Raw genomic sequence first — 17,429 nt, forward strand, 5'->3', positions numbered from 1 at the left:
CAAACCTTAAAGAGCATCTTCTGATTAGGCTATTATCTAGTTAGTAGGCTAATTATTTATATTGCTAATCTTACATTTTTTCTTTGTGAAGCCCTAAGTGACATATAGTGCTATGCAGCATATAAAGGCTTAAGAGGAATCTCTGTCTATATATTTGCTTTTGGTCCTGTTGAACAAATCTATAGGACTTTGTCTCTCACCATAAATTATTTACAACTATCTATATTAACCATTAAAGTAGAAGTTCACCTAAAAAAAGAAAAGATAGGTTAGGTTTTGTATTCCACAATACATTTCCGGAGCTTCACAGCAAGACGGGTCTGCAGATGCCCCAAGATGCCAAAAAGATTTGAATAGATATCAATCGAGCTTGTGGACCCACTTGTAACAGGATGCAGGCTAACGCTTTTAGCTTAGCATCTACAGTCAAGATTTTGTCTTAAAAAGGGTGTAAACGACATCTTCTCAAATTATTTTGAGATCTCTAACTTCTGGAGTCTTGATTGGCACACTTGCAGACTTGTATGGAGCCCTTTTATATTTTCTTTCAGTAGTTTTTTGATATTTAAGGTTTTTTTTTTTCCAAGTTTAAAAAACAATTTCTCAACTACAGTTGTTTAGATGAATGATGCAATGCTCCCGCTCCTGCAGCATTTCACCCACTTTTCCATCAGCGTGGGGGTGAGAGGATAACTTCATTTTCATTTGTTTGTGAACTTATCCTTTAATCATCTATAGTGATAAATGTTATTGCCATAGCTTGTTTCAAAACTGACGGGTGATTTTGAATCCAACTATACTCACAATTCAAGGTGTGATAATAGCCTACTCTGCTACAGGAACATATTATCTCAGACCTCTGATCGGCGCTCACAGACAGCCTTCCACATGTGCAAAACGTCAGGGGGATAAAATGATTGATGTTCACAGCTGAGTGTGCCGGAGACCCACCTGTCCCCCCTGGAGCTCAGGAATACAACAGAGACCATCTGACCCAATTGGGATCCAGTCCATGCATTTCTCATTACGGTCTCCTCTGTCTTGGTCATGTGATTGCCTGATGTCTGTGCCCAGCCCTGGCCAGCCCCGAGCGAGAGAGGAGCATCCTTCACTCGGGCGGGTACAGAGGAGATCTGCACCTGTCGGATGGTCTGTCTGCTGCTGCTGCTGCCAGACGCGGACAATCCAAATCAGGACAAGTGAGGACGACTTCCACAGCGCCAGACAGGCAGGTGATCCCTGTGTGTGTGTGTGTGTGTGTGTGTGTGTGTGTGTGTGTGTGTGTGTGTGTGTGTGTGTGTGTGTGTGTGTGTGTGTGTGAGGGTTTGATATTTAGCAGGACAGAGCATGCATCTGTGTTTATAAAAAGTCTATTAGGAACGTGAACCGCTGCTGTCAGATTTTACCAACTCATTCATTTATTACAGGGGCTATTATCGGCGCGTATATGGCTCCAGGCGCGCTTGCGACCCGAAAATGAAAACATCTATATTTCATTCCTACTGGGACACAAAGTGTGTGTGACTTAACAACGAGTCTATAATGACTAAATCCTAATCTGACCTGTTTTATCTCGTTGACATCACTTCTTTCTCGTTCTTGTTTACCTCAATTATCTCGAATTTAGCCATTTTTAATCTTTTTTTTTTTTTTTTTTTTGCCCGTTAGGGTGAACGGGAAAATAGACAAATACAAGGACTGCTTGAGCATACTTTATCTATAACGCATCTGCAGCCTACATGTATGCTGCCCCTGGAAACCAATTACCGCAAGAAGGACTGAAAGCTCTTAGAAAAGCACAGAGAGATGAATGGTCTTTACTGCATGGAAACTGTGTCAGTGAATCATTCTTGACCATGTTTTCATCTATCTATCTATCTATCTATCTATCTATCTATCTATCTATCTAAGGATACAGTGTGTGTAAGATGCGCACAGCAAGCTCTCTTGTGTGTTCTAGTCTGACTAGAAGCCATTATACTTTATTGATTGCCCATTTATATGATTGATATTAACAATATTAACATATGCAATCAGGGGAAGAGATGCAGTCAAATTAGAAAAGGGTTGTCGAGCTTTGAGTTAAATAAGGTTGCAGCCAAATAAGTAGACTAAGTCCAATTCAAAATCCGACAGAAATCCCACATTTAGTCCAGCTGGATCCACTCCACGTTCTGCTATGTTTTTTATGTCTGATGCTTGCAGGCAGATGCAGCAGAAGTTCAGATATTTTTTTGGGGGAAAAATACTCAAAATACTTTAATAAGAGTAAAAAGTCTCCCTCTGAAGGACAATTCTCTCAGCCATTTCTGTGAGACTCGTCTGAGTGCCCGTAAATGATGCAGGGTCTAGATACAAGACACTAAGATGCCTTAGTCTCCCTCTCTGTCTGCTTCCCTCTTGTTTCGTCTTGCTGCATCTGCCACGCGTGATTTGCACTGTGTCTTGTGATGCTGGGAAGGCGGTGTGCAGTGACGTAAACAAAAATAACCGATGATTCCTCTCAGATGCATTCAAACCGAAGTAACAAGCCTGTTTTGAAAGTTTAAGTAGAAAGTACAGATATTTGCGTTCAAATGTACAGAGTCAAAGTAAAAAAGTTTAGAAAAATAGATACTCAAATAAAGTACATAATCCTACGAGTAAAGTAATGAAGTATTCGTACTTCAAAATCACACAAAAATCATACATTTAATATATTTGGACCAGTTCTACACGCACACTGAGAGAAGGATCTTTTTCTGTGTTTGGTCACCTGGTGTTTGCAGGTAATGGGAACACTTCGGGACCTCCAATTTGCCCTGCAACTTAAGATTGAGGAGCTCCGCCAGAGGGACACACTAATCGATGAGTTGGAACTAGAGCTGGACACGAAGGATGAACTCATCCGGAGGCTGCAGGAAGAACTGGATCGCTACAGAGCCACCGTCTCCCTCCCAGGAACCTCTGCGGCCGGTGCAGGTACACAGTGTAGTGCTTTTATGTGTTGTTATTTGAAAGCAGCACCACGTAGTGCCAGAGATAAACCTGCCTTTTTATGTGCTTTCCCCGCAGTTTGCTCTGCTCAGATTGAGGACAAGCAGAAAGCCAAAAGGAAAACAGTCATTTCTGAGCCCGTCACTCTGGACCCGGTGACTCTGGCCATGGTTTCACACAGGAGCTGCGACAAAAGCCTGGAGTAAGATCACACAATGTTCCCACCTGCTGCATTAAAGAAAAGAACAGCCCTCAAATGTTCAAGGCTCACGGCCAGCTTTCTACATGACTCAAAATCGATAAAAAAAATTACGTAGCTTATGACACTGTGTTCAAGGCATTTAACGGCTTGCTCTTTAATGTCGCGTCCTGCCTTCATGCCCTCAGGTCTCAGAGGCTGATTCAAGCAGCGTTCTTGAAAAATGACCTGTTGAAGAACCTTGACGAAGGAGAAATCAGAGCCATCACAGCCTGTATGTACCCAACCCCCATCAATCAAGGCTGCTATGTCATTCAGGAGGGGACCAACGGGGCTCAGGCTTATGTTTTAGAAGGTAAATCATCTTCCTCTTCCAATTGCTCACATTAATCACGCTCGGGGATACATATTAGCTTTTCCTTCAGATGACAGACCGATGAAATGATTAGGTTTATCATATCTTTGTGTATCGCTCTTGTCAGCACTGGCTCACAGTTCGATTGGACGGTAATTTGACACCGCTCTCGAACCCAGTGATGGGAGAACCACATGTCTGAGCAAGAAAAGAGGAGGCACTTCGGGGAATAACCGGTGACCGGCATCGATGTTTTGTTTTGTAATGTCAGCCTGATGTAAAAGACAGGAGACATGAGGGTCTGCTCCGCCCTGATTGCGAGTTCATCAGTGCTTGATTGTCCTCCGGAATCTTGGCTGTATTTGTAATGTCACAGATAATGGAGAGCGACAGTTCCACACTTTTCTTGTCACCCTACCCAGTGAGAGGTTCGGCTCAGGGATGATTATGTATCTGTCGTTACAGTATGACAGCTGTAGGTCTTTGACAGAGTCCTTGACACAAAAACACACAATGTGACAACGCTATGTTTTATTTATGTACGTGCGATGTTTCATCACTGGCTCTGTGTTTATTAACAGAGGGGAGGCTGGATGTGACGAAAGACGGAGTGAAGCTTCTCACAGTCGAGCCAGAGGACGTGTTTGGGGAGCTGGCTCTCCTCTACAACTGCACCCACACCTTCTCAGTGTCAGGTATCACAGCATTGTGTCGGCGTCTTGGTTTTTGACTTGCATACAGATAAGAACAAGAATAAGAAAAATATATGCGCACTTTAGTGAAGCCGTCTTTGCCACCAGAATAAAATGCTGGCCGTTAACATTTCTGCAAACCACAGGTATGTTCACATTTGGATGTGTCATAGGCCACGTACCATGTTGACATTTCTACAAAGTGTGTCACATCAGTTTCACAATACATGTTTATGTTATATCAGGAGGTGGAGGGGATGGTTGTGGAGTTCGGTTGAGGAGCTGGAAAGCCAGTGACCACAGTTCAAGACTGTGCTTCAGCATTTGTGTGTGAAAGTGTGAAACCACTGGATATTTATATGGTGCCGTGTGTTTTTGATAGACCTCGTGACATCTCTAGCCATTTCTAGCTTGTATTTTAAGGCAATATTAGATATTTTCCTAACTCTAAAGTATTTTTTGTGCCTCAGCCTAACCAGATCACGAGCACAGCGTCCTCACAACATAAGATTGAGAATTGAACGTAAAGAAACATAAAGATGCAACAAAAAAGAAATGTAAAGTTTCGATCACATCTGTGATTGCAGGAACGTACAATGCCAGCATTTTTTCTGGCAGTTGTGGTGGTATAGTGCCTTTCTGCAAAGATCAACAAGTTTTTCTTCTTCACTGATCTTTATGAAGTAAATGCTGATTGCACAATAAGATGGATATAGAATAATGAAACCATCCGCGTTTGGTTCCCTGTAAACATGCGGCCACCCGGGAAAGGGAAGGTTAACTGGCGATCCATTTCTATTACCGACTAAATGATTAAATAAACTCACGTCTTGTCCCGTCTTGTTGTTATTTGCATCTCTGGGGAAAACGGAAACAATCCAGTTGTCTTTGCAACAGCGACGCCAACAATAATACTGCTTAGAATAGCGCAGGGGGGTAAGTTCACGATTGCCACTTTAACAAAACAGGTTTAGATGATAAAAAAACAACAGCAGTGAGACAAAAACAGACAAGAGAGTTTGATAAGAATACAAATAAAACATTAACACTGATACCAGTAATGTTTTGCAGCAAATTAAAAAGGCAGCACTATGATTTAGTCTCTAATTTCAAAGAGGATCCAAGGAGAGGATGTTACACAGTTTAAAACTGAATGCAGCCTCACCAGATATCTTGTGGGACACTTCTAAAGGTGGTGGAAGATCTGAGAGTTCCTGTTTGGTCATTAAATGAGATTCAGCGGCTCATATTTCGAGTCAAGTCAAAACGTTTGTTGTCATAGTTTCCCTGTACGATGCAATACGTCCTTTACCTTCCACTCTGAGTTAGCTTTTTAAAAAGGAAACATGAGGTATAAAAAGTGAAGTGAAGACATGAGAATACGAATAAATATCATGTTATTTAAGACCAACAAAAGGAACATAAAGTATCCAAAGAAAACTGTCAACAATATGTCAGGTGATGATGATGAGGATGTTTGATTATATAAGGTTTTGTAGAGAAGTCACAGGCAGCCAGTGCAGTGATGTGAGCAGAGAGGTAACAGGACTTTTTGTATTGCTCAGACTCCGGGCCGCGCCATCCTGAGTTATCTGTAGTTTTCTCATTGCATTTGTGTGAAGACAAGTAGAGAGAGACTTGCAGTAATCTCAGCGACTCGTAATGAGAGCGTGTGTCCGTCAAGTTAAAAATGGTCTCATTTTTGGCAAATCGCTGGAGATCTATCTCACCAAAACAGCGGTGGAATTTCAGCGTAATTAATTCTGATTATGTGAGGATATGAATAATTCTCGTTAAAGAAAATATCACAAGCAGGCGGATTCCTGGCCGTGGTCGTAGACAGAGGACGTCTGTTGAATTTAAAATCAAAGAGCTTTGGAGATCTTAGACAACGCTGCAACTTCAAACAGCTTTCTCAGAGTTGTGGGGAATTTAAAACATTTTTCTGCTCTACTGGATAACTCGGCTGTCTTGACTGCCGCTTCTCTTCCAAAATTAATTGTTTTTGTATTCGATTCACTTCTTCTCATGGTTGGATCATAACCGATCATATATACATTCCTGGTGTGAAGAATTCATGATATTCTAGCTGGTGCTGTCGTTTTCGTCCAGCCTCTGAGCCCTGTGGGAAAAGCTCCTCAGCCGTCACCCTGCGCATCTGACCTGGTTTCACAAATAAACAGGCTGTGGAAACGGCCAGGATCAGTTTAAATTGAAAAAACCCCTTCTATTTGCCTCTAATCATTTCATCCCTCCCTCTTTTTTTAACGCTTTCTTTATCTAGCAACCGGTCAACGTTTCCAATTTAGTGTACGTCTGGTCTCCGGTAACAATGCTCAGCCCATGTTGGCAGTCCGTTGTCCTTTGTTCTGTGTCTATTTCTGTCAGTCCTTCTCTTGGATCTGTTCAGGCCCCGCTGTATTTATCTCCTGCCTGACCTGAAATTACTTTTTTTTCTCATTGTTGCCATCTGAGACCATCAATAAGGCGTGTGCTCTCTTGTATTGTGACAGTGATAAAGGTGCAGATGGAGATGGGGATTCATCAACGGGTCCGGAAAGTTCAGGGTGCAAGGGATTTATTGCAGAAAAATCCTCCTTTGAGAGCTTTGTTTTAATTAATTTTGACTAATTAAAAATATCCTCCAAATGAAGCTCAGCTTGGATATCATGAGGTGCTGAAGTGAAAACCTATGTGGTTTATCCAAATCCCTCATTTGGATAAACCACAATTGAGACATCAGTGCTGCTCCAAATTATCCAATGGTGGATCTAATTAGACTGTCCGCTTCCATTTGCAGGAAGCTTCAGTGAACAAATCAATATGGGTCATTATTAATTTACAACAGCCTCTTTCGAGCTCTATTATAGTAGAGAAAGAGGGTAATAATAGTTAAAGAAATCTGATTAGATCTATATTAAAAGTCCCTCTCCGTAAGGAAAATACGCACATTTCCTTTTATTCTACATTATCTGCATTTCTAATAGACTGCTAGCTGTCTGCTCTGCAGGCTGTAAACTGATCCTGCAGTGCACATCCACATCCGCCACAAAGAACATAATGTCTCTGAGAGCCGTTTCGGTACTCAGTGATGAATATATATGATTTGAGTTTTTTCCATAATGAATGCAACAAGTACATTTATAAAGCTCTTAACGCACACACACAAAGGAAAGAAAAAAGACAGAACTCTTCATTTTCAGTTCTTATGTCTCTGTTGTGCTTCATAGTGTTACTGTATTATTACATGTTACAATGTTCTCATTTTTCAAGTAGTCAGCAAACACCTTGATAGAGCCATTCTTAAAATGAATTAATTTATATATTCATTAAAAAAATTAGAATATTGGTCTTTGGTAGTTTTACTTAAGTGCCCAAAAGTTATACTTGAGTAAAAGTATATCATCATGTTAAACTATTGTTTTTGTCACCCATACAAATAGTACTTGAGTAATTTTAATCTATCTCATATTCAATTAAAGTTGATAGCCTATATTCAGAATTACACATTAGATTTGATATTTTTTAGAGTTTAGACATTATTGTTGTTTAAAATACTTTTAAATGTAATTTTCAATCAGTACTGTAGGTATCTACTTCAAAATATTCCATCCTATTCGGTGATAGGATTTGAAAACCCATTGAAAAAAAAAATAAAATGTGAAGAATAAAGTATATATATATATTTATTTCACATTTGTATTTTCTTTTTAAATGGGTAAATAAAATAACAAAAGGATTTAATGTTATCCAAAGGAAAGAAAACTAGTAGCATATAAATGTATTGTAGATTACTTACCACTAACGTATAGCCTAAATTAACACAAGGTTTTTGTGATCAGCATTGTTAAAACTAATCAAAGGTCATAATTGAGGTAAACAAAAAGCTATCATGTTGAAATATTACTTTCGTACAAGTGAACTTTAGTGATGCAACAAACAGTCTACAAAGAAACTAGGATCTAAAGTTATCTAATGAATGTTGAGATGTAAAAAATACAATTGTTGCCTCCAAAATGTATTGTGGGTTAGAGCTTCACTATGTGGAGAAAAATTGACATTGCGATATTTTGTTTTTCTGCTAAATATATGATGGACTTTTCGCTGGATGACTTCAAAAGCTCAATATGAAAATAATGAATCATACTGGAAAGATTGGGGGGATTTTGTTGGGGCATGCATTTTATCAAACAACCAAAATAAGCCCTGCTCTGGTTGATTAATTGATCAAGAATGATCAGAGAATGTTTGCTGTGCATGCTGGGACTGCACGTCACTCACAAGCAAAGCTCTGATGCATCCAAGAGCCCACTCAGGCTAAATGATGTAAGATCAGAAGACTTCTCTCACGGAAAAGGAAAACCTCGCAAGTTTTCCTTTTCATATCAAGCATTGAGGAGTGGTAGCAGGACATGTTGGAGTTCGTTTCCCTTACTTGACATTGTACATGCACACATTGTGATGTCGATGCTGTAGCTCTATCTCCAACACGGTGTTTAGCCCAAAGACCAGATCTTTAATTTGTACCTGTCAGTCTTAGCTCAGGTGGAAGTGAACCAATACTTAGTGCAGACAGGCAACTCAGTGGAGATAATATCAGATAAAGACTGCATGACCTTTTCCCATTTTCTTTTCGAATAATATGTCAATATTTCCTTTATGATCGTGTTTCCACCTGAGATCCAGTGTCACTGACGCAACCCTTTTCACTTCCTCTGCCTCTGTCTTTTGATCTGCAGCGCAAACGGACTGCAAGCTGTGGGTTATTGACCGCAAGAGCTACCAGACCATACTTATGCAGAGTGGTCTCAACAGCCTTTCACATTCCGTGGAGCTGCTTAGCAGGTGAACATCAGGCCGATACACTTGATTTGACACAGAAAGCTGCTTTGTGTTCTAAAAGGTTCAACACAATATCACCGGGGTCATGTTGTTTCAATGCTGCTTTTAGGCCTTTAACACTGCCCAGTATACTTCTGAATGTGCTCTGACACCCAGAAACATCAAATCCAATGCTTTTGAAACAGTGAATGAGATCTGAGTGGGCCGTCTTTGTACCTGTGTGTCTGCAGCGTTCCCTTCCTGCAGTCACTGCCAGAGGATGTCATCATGAAAATGTCCGATCTCATGGAGGAGGTACAGATTCAGTTGGGAAGCAAAAGATTGTGTACCCGATCAAACAGAATCCAGCCCATAGATTACTTGTGCACACTGACGGAATGCATGTAAACATGTTTTTGTTTCTCTAAAGGCAGTCTCTCTGTATTTTCTATTACGAGCTTTCCTTGTGTTGCATCAGTTAACAGGCAGGTGAATCAGAAATAATCCCCCATTATTACAAACCCTCATCCTTGTGTCTGCAAGCGAGCTGCTTCCTTTTCTTTCTCCCTTTTCATCCTCTATAAATTATTTTTCCACTCTGTGCTCCTCTCTCTGTCCTTTATGTTCCACAGACACGCTACTCTGAAGGTGACTACATCATTCGACAAGGTGCCACAGGAGACACCTTTTATATCATTAGCAAAGGCCAGGTAAAGTCTTCTGCTCTCTGCCGGCTGCACAGATGAAATGAGGCTTTCAGAGGGAAAAGATTTAGATTGTGGAGGACAAAATGTCAGAGCAGTTTAAGAAATTGCACTGTGATGGTGATAATTGACTTTGGCTCTTTTCTACATCACTGTCCACCATTACCTCGTTTTCGTGTCCTCTCTCCTTTGGATTCACCAGGTGAAAATGACAGAAAAGAAGCCCGGCATCGAAGAGCAGATAGTCCTGTCTAAGCTCTCTGAGAGGCAGTGGTTTGGAGAAAAGGCTCTGTGGGGGTAAGAAGGAAATCATGCACTTTGACAGGAAATTATAGAGAGGGTACAAGAGCTTTTTTTTATGAAAACAGCGGTGATGGTAAGAAGTGGTGTTTGTGCCAGCGTGATATGAATGACTTTTGGTTCACATGGCATTGATAACATCATGTATATCGTCTGTCTGCAGAGACGATGTTCGGGGTGTGAATGTGATCGCTGCTGGTGAAGTCACATGCTTGGTCATTGACAGAGAGTAAGTGGAGTTCTTTCTGTTACAATTCACTGCATAGCAAATGTGGTAACCCTTTGATTTATGTAAATAAACTTGCTGAGTATAATAACAAAAGTAAAATTACCGGAAGAACTGGGCGATTACTGTTGTATGGTCTCATATTTTAACTGTCAACATGTCAGCATTGTTGGTGCACAAAACAAATGCAGCAGTGAGTTTCCAAAACAAAGCGGAGTCATTTCAGTGGAATATCCTAATGTATTTGAAATTTCCCTTAGTCTTACCCTCCTGATTAGAAGACCAAGAAGAGTGGTAGCCACTGCAATAGCTGTGTCCCAAAAGTGAATGATGTGGCAGCTGCTGTAAATGTCGCTGTAGTTAACCCATTTAGTTTGCCCTGATTGTGAATGTACAAATGTCACTGAAATGGTTAAAAACAGATGTTTTTATTCCCAGGCCTGTGAACATGAATATGAAATATATTTCCATTTAAAGGTCATAGCAGGCTTAATTAAGGCAAATTTCCCTGGTGTTTACAGAATCGCCACTGGTTGTGTGGAAAGGGAACAACCGTGACATTTTATGGTACACGGTCTCCATTTTGTATTTCAAAAACATTTACATATTTCATCCAAATGGGTTACCTGGCAGGCTACCCAGGCCGTGGGAAAGCAATTACAGCTAAAGATGTTATTACAATGCTTTAATTTATGTCAAAACTACCTATATGTTTCAAAGAAACAATGCACACTGTACTGTACAGGCCGTGGAAGGGTGATTGTGGGTTAACCATGCTGATGTTCAAATTTAAGACCACACAACTTGGTTAACAACCTGTTAAATACCTGTCTTCAGGCTGCAATATCAATGGATACAAATGCTTAACAATCAAAATATTGTGTTAGCTTAATCCTCATGTAATTTTTTTTTTTTTTAAATGTTTATTTGAAATGGACATAGCAATTACATTGGACAAACCATATGCATTGTTTAAGTGTTTTAGCACAAGTGCTAATTCACAACACTTGTCCATAGGCAGCTTTTGAAAAGATAGAGCAGTTAGAAAATAGGGCAATTAAAATAATAAGAATGGAAAAAGAAAAAAACAGGCAAAGATAGGAGAAAAAAAAACAAAAAAAACAGCAACAAAACAAGAGAAAAAAGAAATCAAAGAAATACAAGCAAGTTTCAAATAAGGGACATAAAAGGCAACAGAGCAGAGGCAAAATGAGCAAGCAGTAAACCAGTTAAGAACTATTCATGTGTGCACTGTTGATTAGATGTTAGCCACTGTTTGATTCCTTTGTTAAAAGCTTTACTATTGGTCTCTAGTTGTAATTACAGACCAAACCTTACCTCCGCCACGGTTATTTCTTCAGCTGTCTCCGTTTGTTGATTGGTTGATTTGTGAGCAGTATGACACGAAAAACTACTGAGCAGATTTAAACAAAACTTCGCTGGAGATTGGGTTTCTGCCCAAAGTAGTCTCCCTTAAATTTTGGTCCAGATCTGCATCAAGGGACAGATCCAGGAATTATTTCTCACCTTCTTTAACTTGTGAGACCGGCTGTTTTTACACTCTTTTTTTGTTAATTTCTTAGAGAATAACGCATGGATCATGATGAAGAAAATCAGGGGTATTTAGATGGCTGGTACAAAAAGGGGACTGCTGGACTTAGGTCCTACTGATAGTCATCCTAGTTTTACTGTATAATTATCCAATACTTGGTTGGTTATGTCCGAGCAATTTTATTCATGTGCGTCTGTGTTTCAGGACCTTCAAAGACGTCATCGGTGGGTTGGTATTTGACTGCAGTCATGAGGTCCAGCAAAGCCCCGAGTCGAACAGCGAGTGAGGAGCATTAACACAATATTTTCTGCAACAATTACAATTTACATGATTAGAAAATACTTGGCGGAAGCTCACCTCTGGTTTGCTTGTGAGCAGGTCTGAGAGGGACCCTGACCTCCTCTCATCCTCCACCTTAAGTGATTTCCAGATCATTTGCACTCTAGCAGTTGGGGAGTTTGGTCACGTAGACCTGGTAAGGATTGATCTTCGAGCTGCTCGCGCGCAGTGACGCAGATCTTCACATGCCGCTGCCTACTCCAGATTCCATGTTTTTATAATGTAATCTATGGACTTCTGCCTGTGACAGGTGCAATTAAAGAGCAACATGAAGTGTCTTTTCGCCATGAGGGTCCTTAAGAAGAAGCTGATCCTCAACAGCAGTCAGAGAGAGCACATCCTGAGAGAACGCCGCATTCTAACAGAGTCTAAGTGCACATTCATAGTCAGGTGTGTGTTCCGGTTCAACAGTTGTCCAATTAAGACTGTTTTGATCAGAGTACATTTTCATTATTAAAAAAGATCTTCAACATTTTGCCTTATTGTTATCGATCCCAGGCTACATAAAACCTTCAGAGACGCTGACTGCCTGTACGTTTTGACAGAAGCTTGTCTCGGTGGGGATCTCTGCAGTCTACTCAAAGACAAGTAAGTATTTTTGGACTAAAGAAAATCAAGATGCGAGGCCCTTTATGTCATTATACTGAAACAGTATCTACAGTCCCATCACTTTGTTTTCAGCCAAGCTTTCATCACACTGCAGTTTCTCAGACTGACCGGGGTTCGATGCCTTACATCTGTCTCGATCACACGTACAGCGTGTTTTGTTCAAACACTCCTACATACTGTTTCAGAGGGTATTTGGACGAATGCAGCACCAGGTTCTACACGGCTTGTGTTGTTGAGGCCTTGACCTTTCTTCACCGTCGAGGCGTTCTCTACAGAGACATCAAGCCTGAGAATGTGGTTCTGGATGAACGTGGTTATGCTAAACTGGTAATACTATAAGTTACAATCTTGAGTTCACATTTTGAGCAGTGTGGTTTTTTTTTGTTACAAATTTAACTGTAAATGTGATTTCTGCTTTTTGTAGATCGGCTCCAGATGTCTGAAGAGGCTTGAAGCCGGTAAGAAAACCTGGACATTCTGCGGCACACCGGGCTACATGGCACCTGAAATCATCTTAAACAAAGGCCACAATGTCTCTGCAGACTTCTGGTCGCTGGGTGTTTTTGTGTTTGAACTTCTGAGCGACAGGTACAATTTATATTTATATTTATTTAAGCTCATTTCTCCAGTCATAGATTGTAACGATGGTGATTGCCTCACATTTTTCCTGTAACACATAAAAGAAGGTACATTAAAACAACAAAATGTAACTTACTGGAGACAGATGCGTTATTGTTGAGTCTCATCACCAGGTCATCGAATACGGACGCTTTGGGTTGGTGTCTGTCGACACAAAGTGTCACAAGAATCCTAAGGCTAAGAGGGAACACATATCAGCTGGGGAACAGACTTTGACACAACACTGGAGCACTCTCCATCGAGTCAATCCTGTTCACCTCAGTTTCACTCTCCCTTTTCACCGTCTTTACCTCCTCCATCAGCAGGGTTTTTTTTCTTTTTCAGTCTAGAATTTTATTATTATTTATCATTTTTATTAGCAGCTGTCCCACCGTTACCTGAGGATAGTAATGCCTCTTCCTGTGCTTAGAATATACACTTTCTTTATGCTGTAAATCTGGCCAAATTACATGGTTAAAGTGAGGCTTATAAGGGAATCCAATCTATACACAGATTATGTCTTTCTTCTACAGCCATAACACTGTGCCATCAGTATTACCTTCTTTTTTTTATTACTGCTTTTGATGAGTTAAAGCAAAACGTTGTCTATTGCCAGTTTAATTAATACAATAATAAGGTAACTGGTAGCAAATGTATCTTTTTTCACATATGAAATAGGCTGGTACTCCACAAGACTGGTGAACAGAGAGTTATCCTTTAACCTGAAACATTTTTATTAATCATGTTAAACATTATATAACTATAATTGGTCAATAACGAATCTCTTTATGACCCTTCTTGTACAGCTGAAAACATGTATCCCTTGAGTTACATATTATAAACACAGCAATGCTTTCTAAGTGTTGAAAGACACCTTAGTTAGGCTGTTACTTAACCAATAGTTGGTGCTTTTTACTGCATTAGCTGATGTTATTCATTGTACCTCTATTGTAAAGCGTTACCTGTTTTCTTCTCCAGGCTCCCATTCAGCGACTCTGACCTGAATAAGATTCTCACTGCAACCATTCGTGGCATCGATCACATCGACTTCCCAAAAACCATCAGCAAAAGTGCCTCCAGTCTCATAAAGAAGCTGTGCAGGTGCTTGTAAATATCACCCACTAGACACCGTGAATTATGATGTGAACACTAACGTGCTTCTCTAGCTCTTTCAGAATGCTTTTTTTTAGACATTAGAGGATCCTCCATCCACCCACCACTGCACGCACAAACAAATGGAAGCAAATGAACAAATGCTGCATGTGTATCGGACACTGGCTGCTACACCACCTCTTGAATGACACAATCTGATTATTAATGCATAGATTATTTGTTTGTGTTTTCTTCCTTGCTTTCCATCACCAAGGAGCAATCCCTCGGAGAGGCTGGGCAGTCAGAGAAATGGGGCCAAGGACATTCAGAAGCACAAGTAAGACGTCAGATTTATTACACTGGAGGAAAACACTCAGGCCTGCGCTTGGAAACATGTTTTATAGGTTGTGATGCTGTTTTTTCTTCAGATGGTTTGAAGGCTTCAACTGGGACGGGCTTTGTAAAGGCACATTAAAGCCTCCAATTATTCCCAAAGTAAGACACGTTCATTTTGTTTAATTATTTGTTTTGTTTTGTGATATCTCTCTTGCTGCAGTATGGAAGTGATTGAAGGCTTGAGGGAAGACATTTATTTTCCTGATGATCCATTTTCTAAGTCTGATCTAAATTGTTTCTCTCTTATGTTCATGACCTGAGAACTGGTGGAAGAAAGGATCATCTTTGTATGTTCCTTAATTTTCCATGGAAACGTGAGAAAAAAAGCAAAATCAAAAGGTTTTTTTGATGTTTGAGTGTGAAAAAAAAAACATTTCACGAGATTTTTTCCCATGTGTGAAACTGAGTATGATAAAAAAAAATGTCAGGAGAATTTCTTTCAAGTGTAAAACCAGAAATTCCTGGAGAAAAAGACATTTCCCAGATAATTTTGCTGATAATTCACATTATTCCACCTGAGACACTGATAGCAGATTCGTGCCAATTACAACACATTCCTTTGCTAAAGGAAAACCTGGCAGTAATGTTACATTACCAGCTAAAACACAATAGATGTATCTTGTGTTTAGTGTGCACAGAGAAAAAAACTCCTCTGGAAGAGGAAAGCTGGAAAGCTGAAAAGTCCTATTTAGAACACAAGATACTGGTACACTTCAACCTCGTGTGGTCAGAATAACAAACACCTACCAAATGAGCCTGACGAAAAATTGAATACATTTAATTTCTTCTCTCAGTTTCACAGATGGAAAAAAAAAAGGAATTTACAAAGATGATCCTGGCAAAACATTTTTCCAGCAGTTCTCAAGTCATAAACACAGGAGAGAAAACTATTTAGATCAGACTTAGAAAATGCATCAACAGAAAAACACGTTTTTCCTCAGTAATAAGTAGATCTACTGTCATTTATTTATTGTATTTTTTCTTTCAGGTGAAGCCTCCTTTGGACAGCAGCACATGTGATCATTACACTGAGGCCCCAGTGGAGCTGTGCACAGACTGGGAGGATTTCTGATGGATCAGCTGTGAAAACAAAGAAATTAACCTGTCAGACAATACTTCATCACTTTCAGGTTTAGTCCTCATAATTAATTCACTGCCCTCAGTCTTGCTGCCATCGGGAATTAATTATAATTCCCGAACAATCAGCAACTGCAGATATTGTTTGATAAATGAACCACGCTGCCTACTGTGTTGAACTCACACTGTTTTTTGATGTAAAATCTCTATAGATTTATAAACATATGAGTTCAGTGATGTTTCTGTCGTTGAATGTAACCCAATAAACAAACTGGCTGCATCCCACCGTCTTTTCTTTCCTCTGTAATCTGCAAACTCAAGCACGAGTTTCACTTTTTCGGGACTGCATAGTTTGGTCATTAATTGATCTCTCCTCAAAATGCCTGAGTATGATTAAGACATGACGTCAGAGCAGGGCCATTCTTGCAGAAAAGCGTCAAGCTAAAAGAAAGGCAGGGGGATAAATACAGGAAGTTGTGTGATTTAAATTTTAAAGCTCCCTCCAGACAGGATATATGTAACATATTCCACTTAAAATGATAACAATGTTTGCAAAAGTATATTTTGTTAAAATCTTTAAAATCATCTACTAATTTTTCCTCATTTATAATTCCAGTATCTATAAATATGTCATTATTTCATTATTATTATTTTCATTCTTATTATTTTAGAGTTAAATGTTGGACACAACATGTCTCCTTGTCTTTGCTGAATATTGGAGCAGAATTTGTTTCCAAAAGTATGTGTGATGTCCACGCCTTAAATTCATTTTAAATGAGCAATTAAGCTGAAAAAGTTGAAACGTTCAACTGTAGGAGCACAAAGAAAGACACGTTTGAGTGTTACTAAAAATGTATCGTTAATGTAACGTAAGTTAAAAGAATAAGATAGATAAATGAAACTACACTAAAAAATAACACACATCCACATGTATAGCCTATATAAAACATATATCACATCGTATTTCATTATGTATGTATATGTATCCTCATACAATAAGTACAACAATTAGAAGAAATATCAAAAGAAGGTGGTGATGGTCAGAAGAAATATGGTACAAGTAGTTTATTTGTTTATGAATCTATTTATTCATTTATTTTCCTACTGTTGTTCTCTTGTGTTGTGGCAGGAAGTGACACACTTGGCAGCCAGCACTGCACATTCTTTAATTTCCCCCCAAATCAGGGTTAATTTCTACTTGTCTGTCAAATATTTTTAAATGTTTGCATTCTCTTTTTCAGATTTTTGTGAATAATTCTTCCTGAATATTTATACAATGTTGACACAATGTGTTAAGAGTCACTGGAGGTTTATTAAAATGGCATGCAGATTCCTCTGGAGCCACAAAAGGCCTTATACTACTTTTTTTCACAAGTGCAGTAGTCCTCCCTAATACCTGTAAACACCCTGTAAAGTGTTCAATTAGCGGAGTTACCCTTTAATAGCCTATCTGAAACTTGAGCACACGATGCG

General features: G+C 39.6%; 1 protein-coding gene across 1 annotated transcript; it reads left to right on the forward strand.

The window, feature by feature from the left end:
* Positions 1–659: 659 nt before the first annotated feature.
* prkg1l (protein kinase cGMP-dependent 1, like) lies at positions 660–16,236 on the forward strand. Its single transcript, XM_030417120.1, has 20 exons — positions 660–1,228; positions 2,769–2,961; positions 3,055–3,178; positions 3,364–3,530; positions 4,112–4,225; positions 8,962–9,067; positions 9,295–9,358; positions 9,676–9,753; positions 9,950–10,044; positions 10,211–10,276; positions 12,030–12,107; positions 12,204–12,300; positions 12,415–12,554; positions 12,663–12,752; positions 12,959–13,100; positions 13,198–13,361; positions 14,370–14,492; positions 14,758–14,820; positions 14,912–14,978; positions 15,868–16,236. The coding sequence occupies exons 1-20, from the start codon at positions 1,013–1,015 to the stop codon at positions 15,949–15,951; spliced, it is 2,271 nt and encodes a 756-aa protein (XP_030272980.1). The 5' UTR covers positions 660–1,012; the 3' UTR covers positions 15,952–16,236.
* Positions 16,237–17,429: the final 1,193 nt, after the last annotated feature.

The sequence above is a fragment of the Sparus aurata genome, chromosome 5 (genome assembly GCF_900880675.1).
Source record: "Sparus aurata chromosome 5, fSpaAur1.1, whole genome shotgun sequence".
Classification (NCBI taxonomy): Eukaryota; Metazoa; Chordata; class Actinopteri; order Spariformes; family Sparidae; genus Sparus; species Sparus aurata.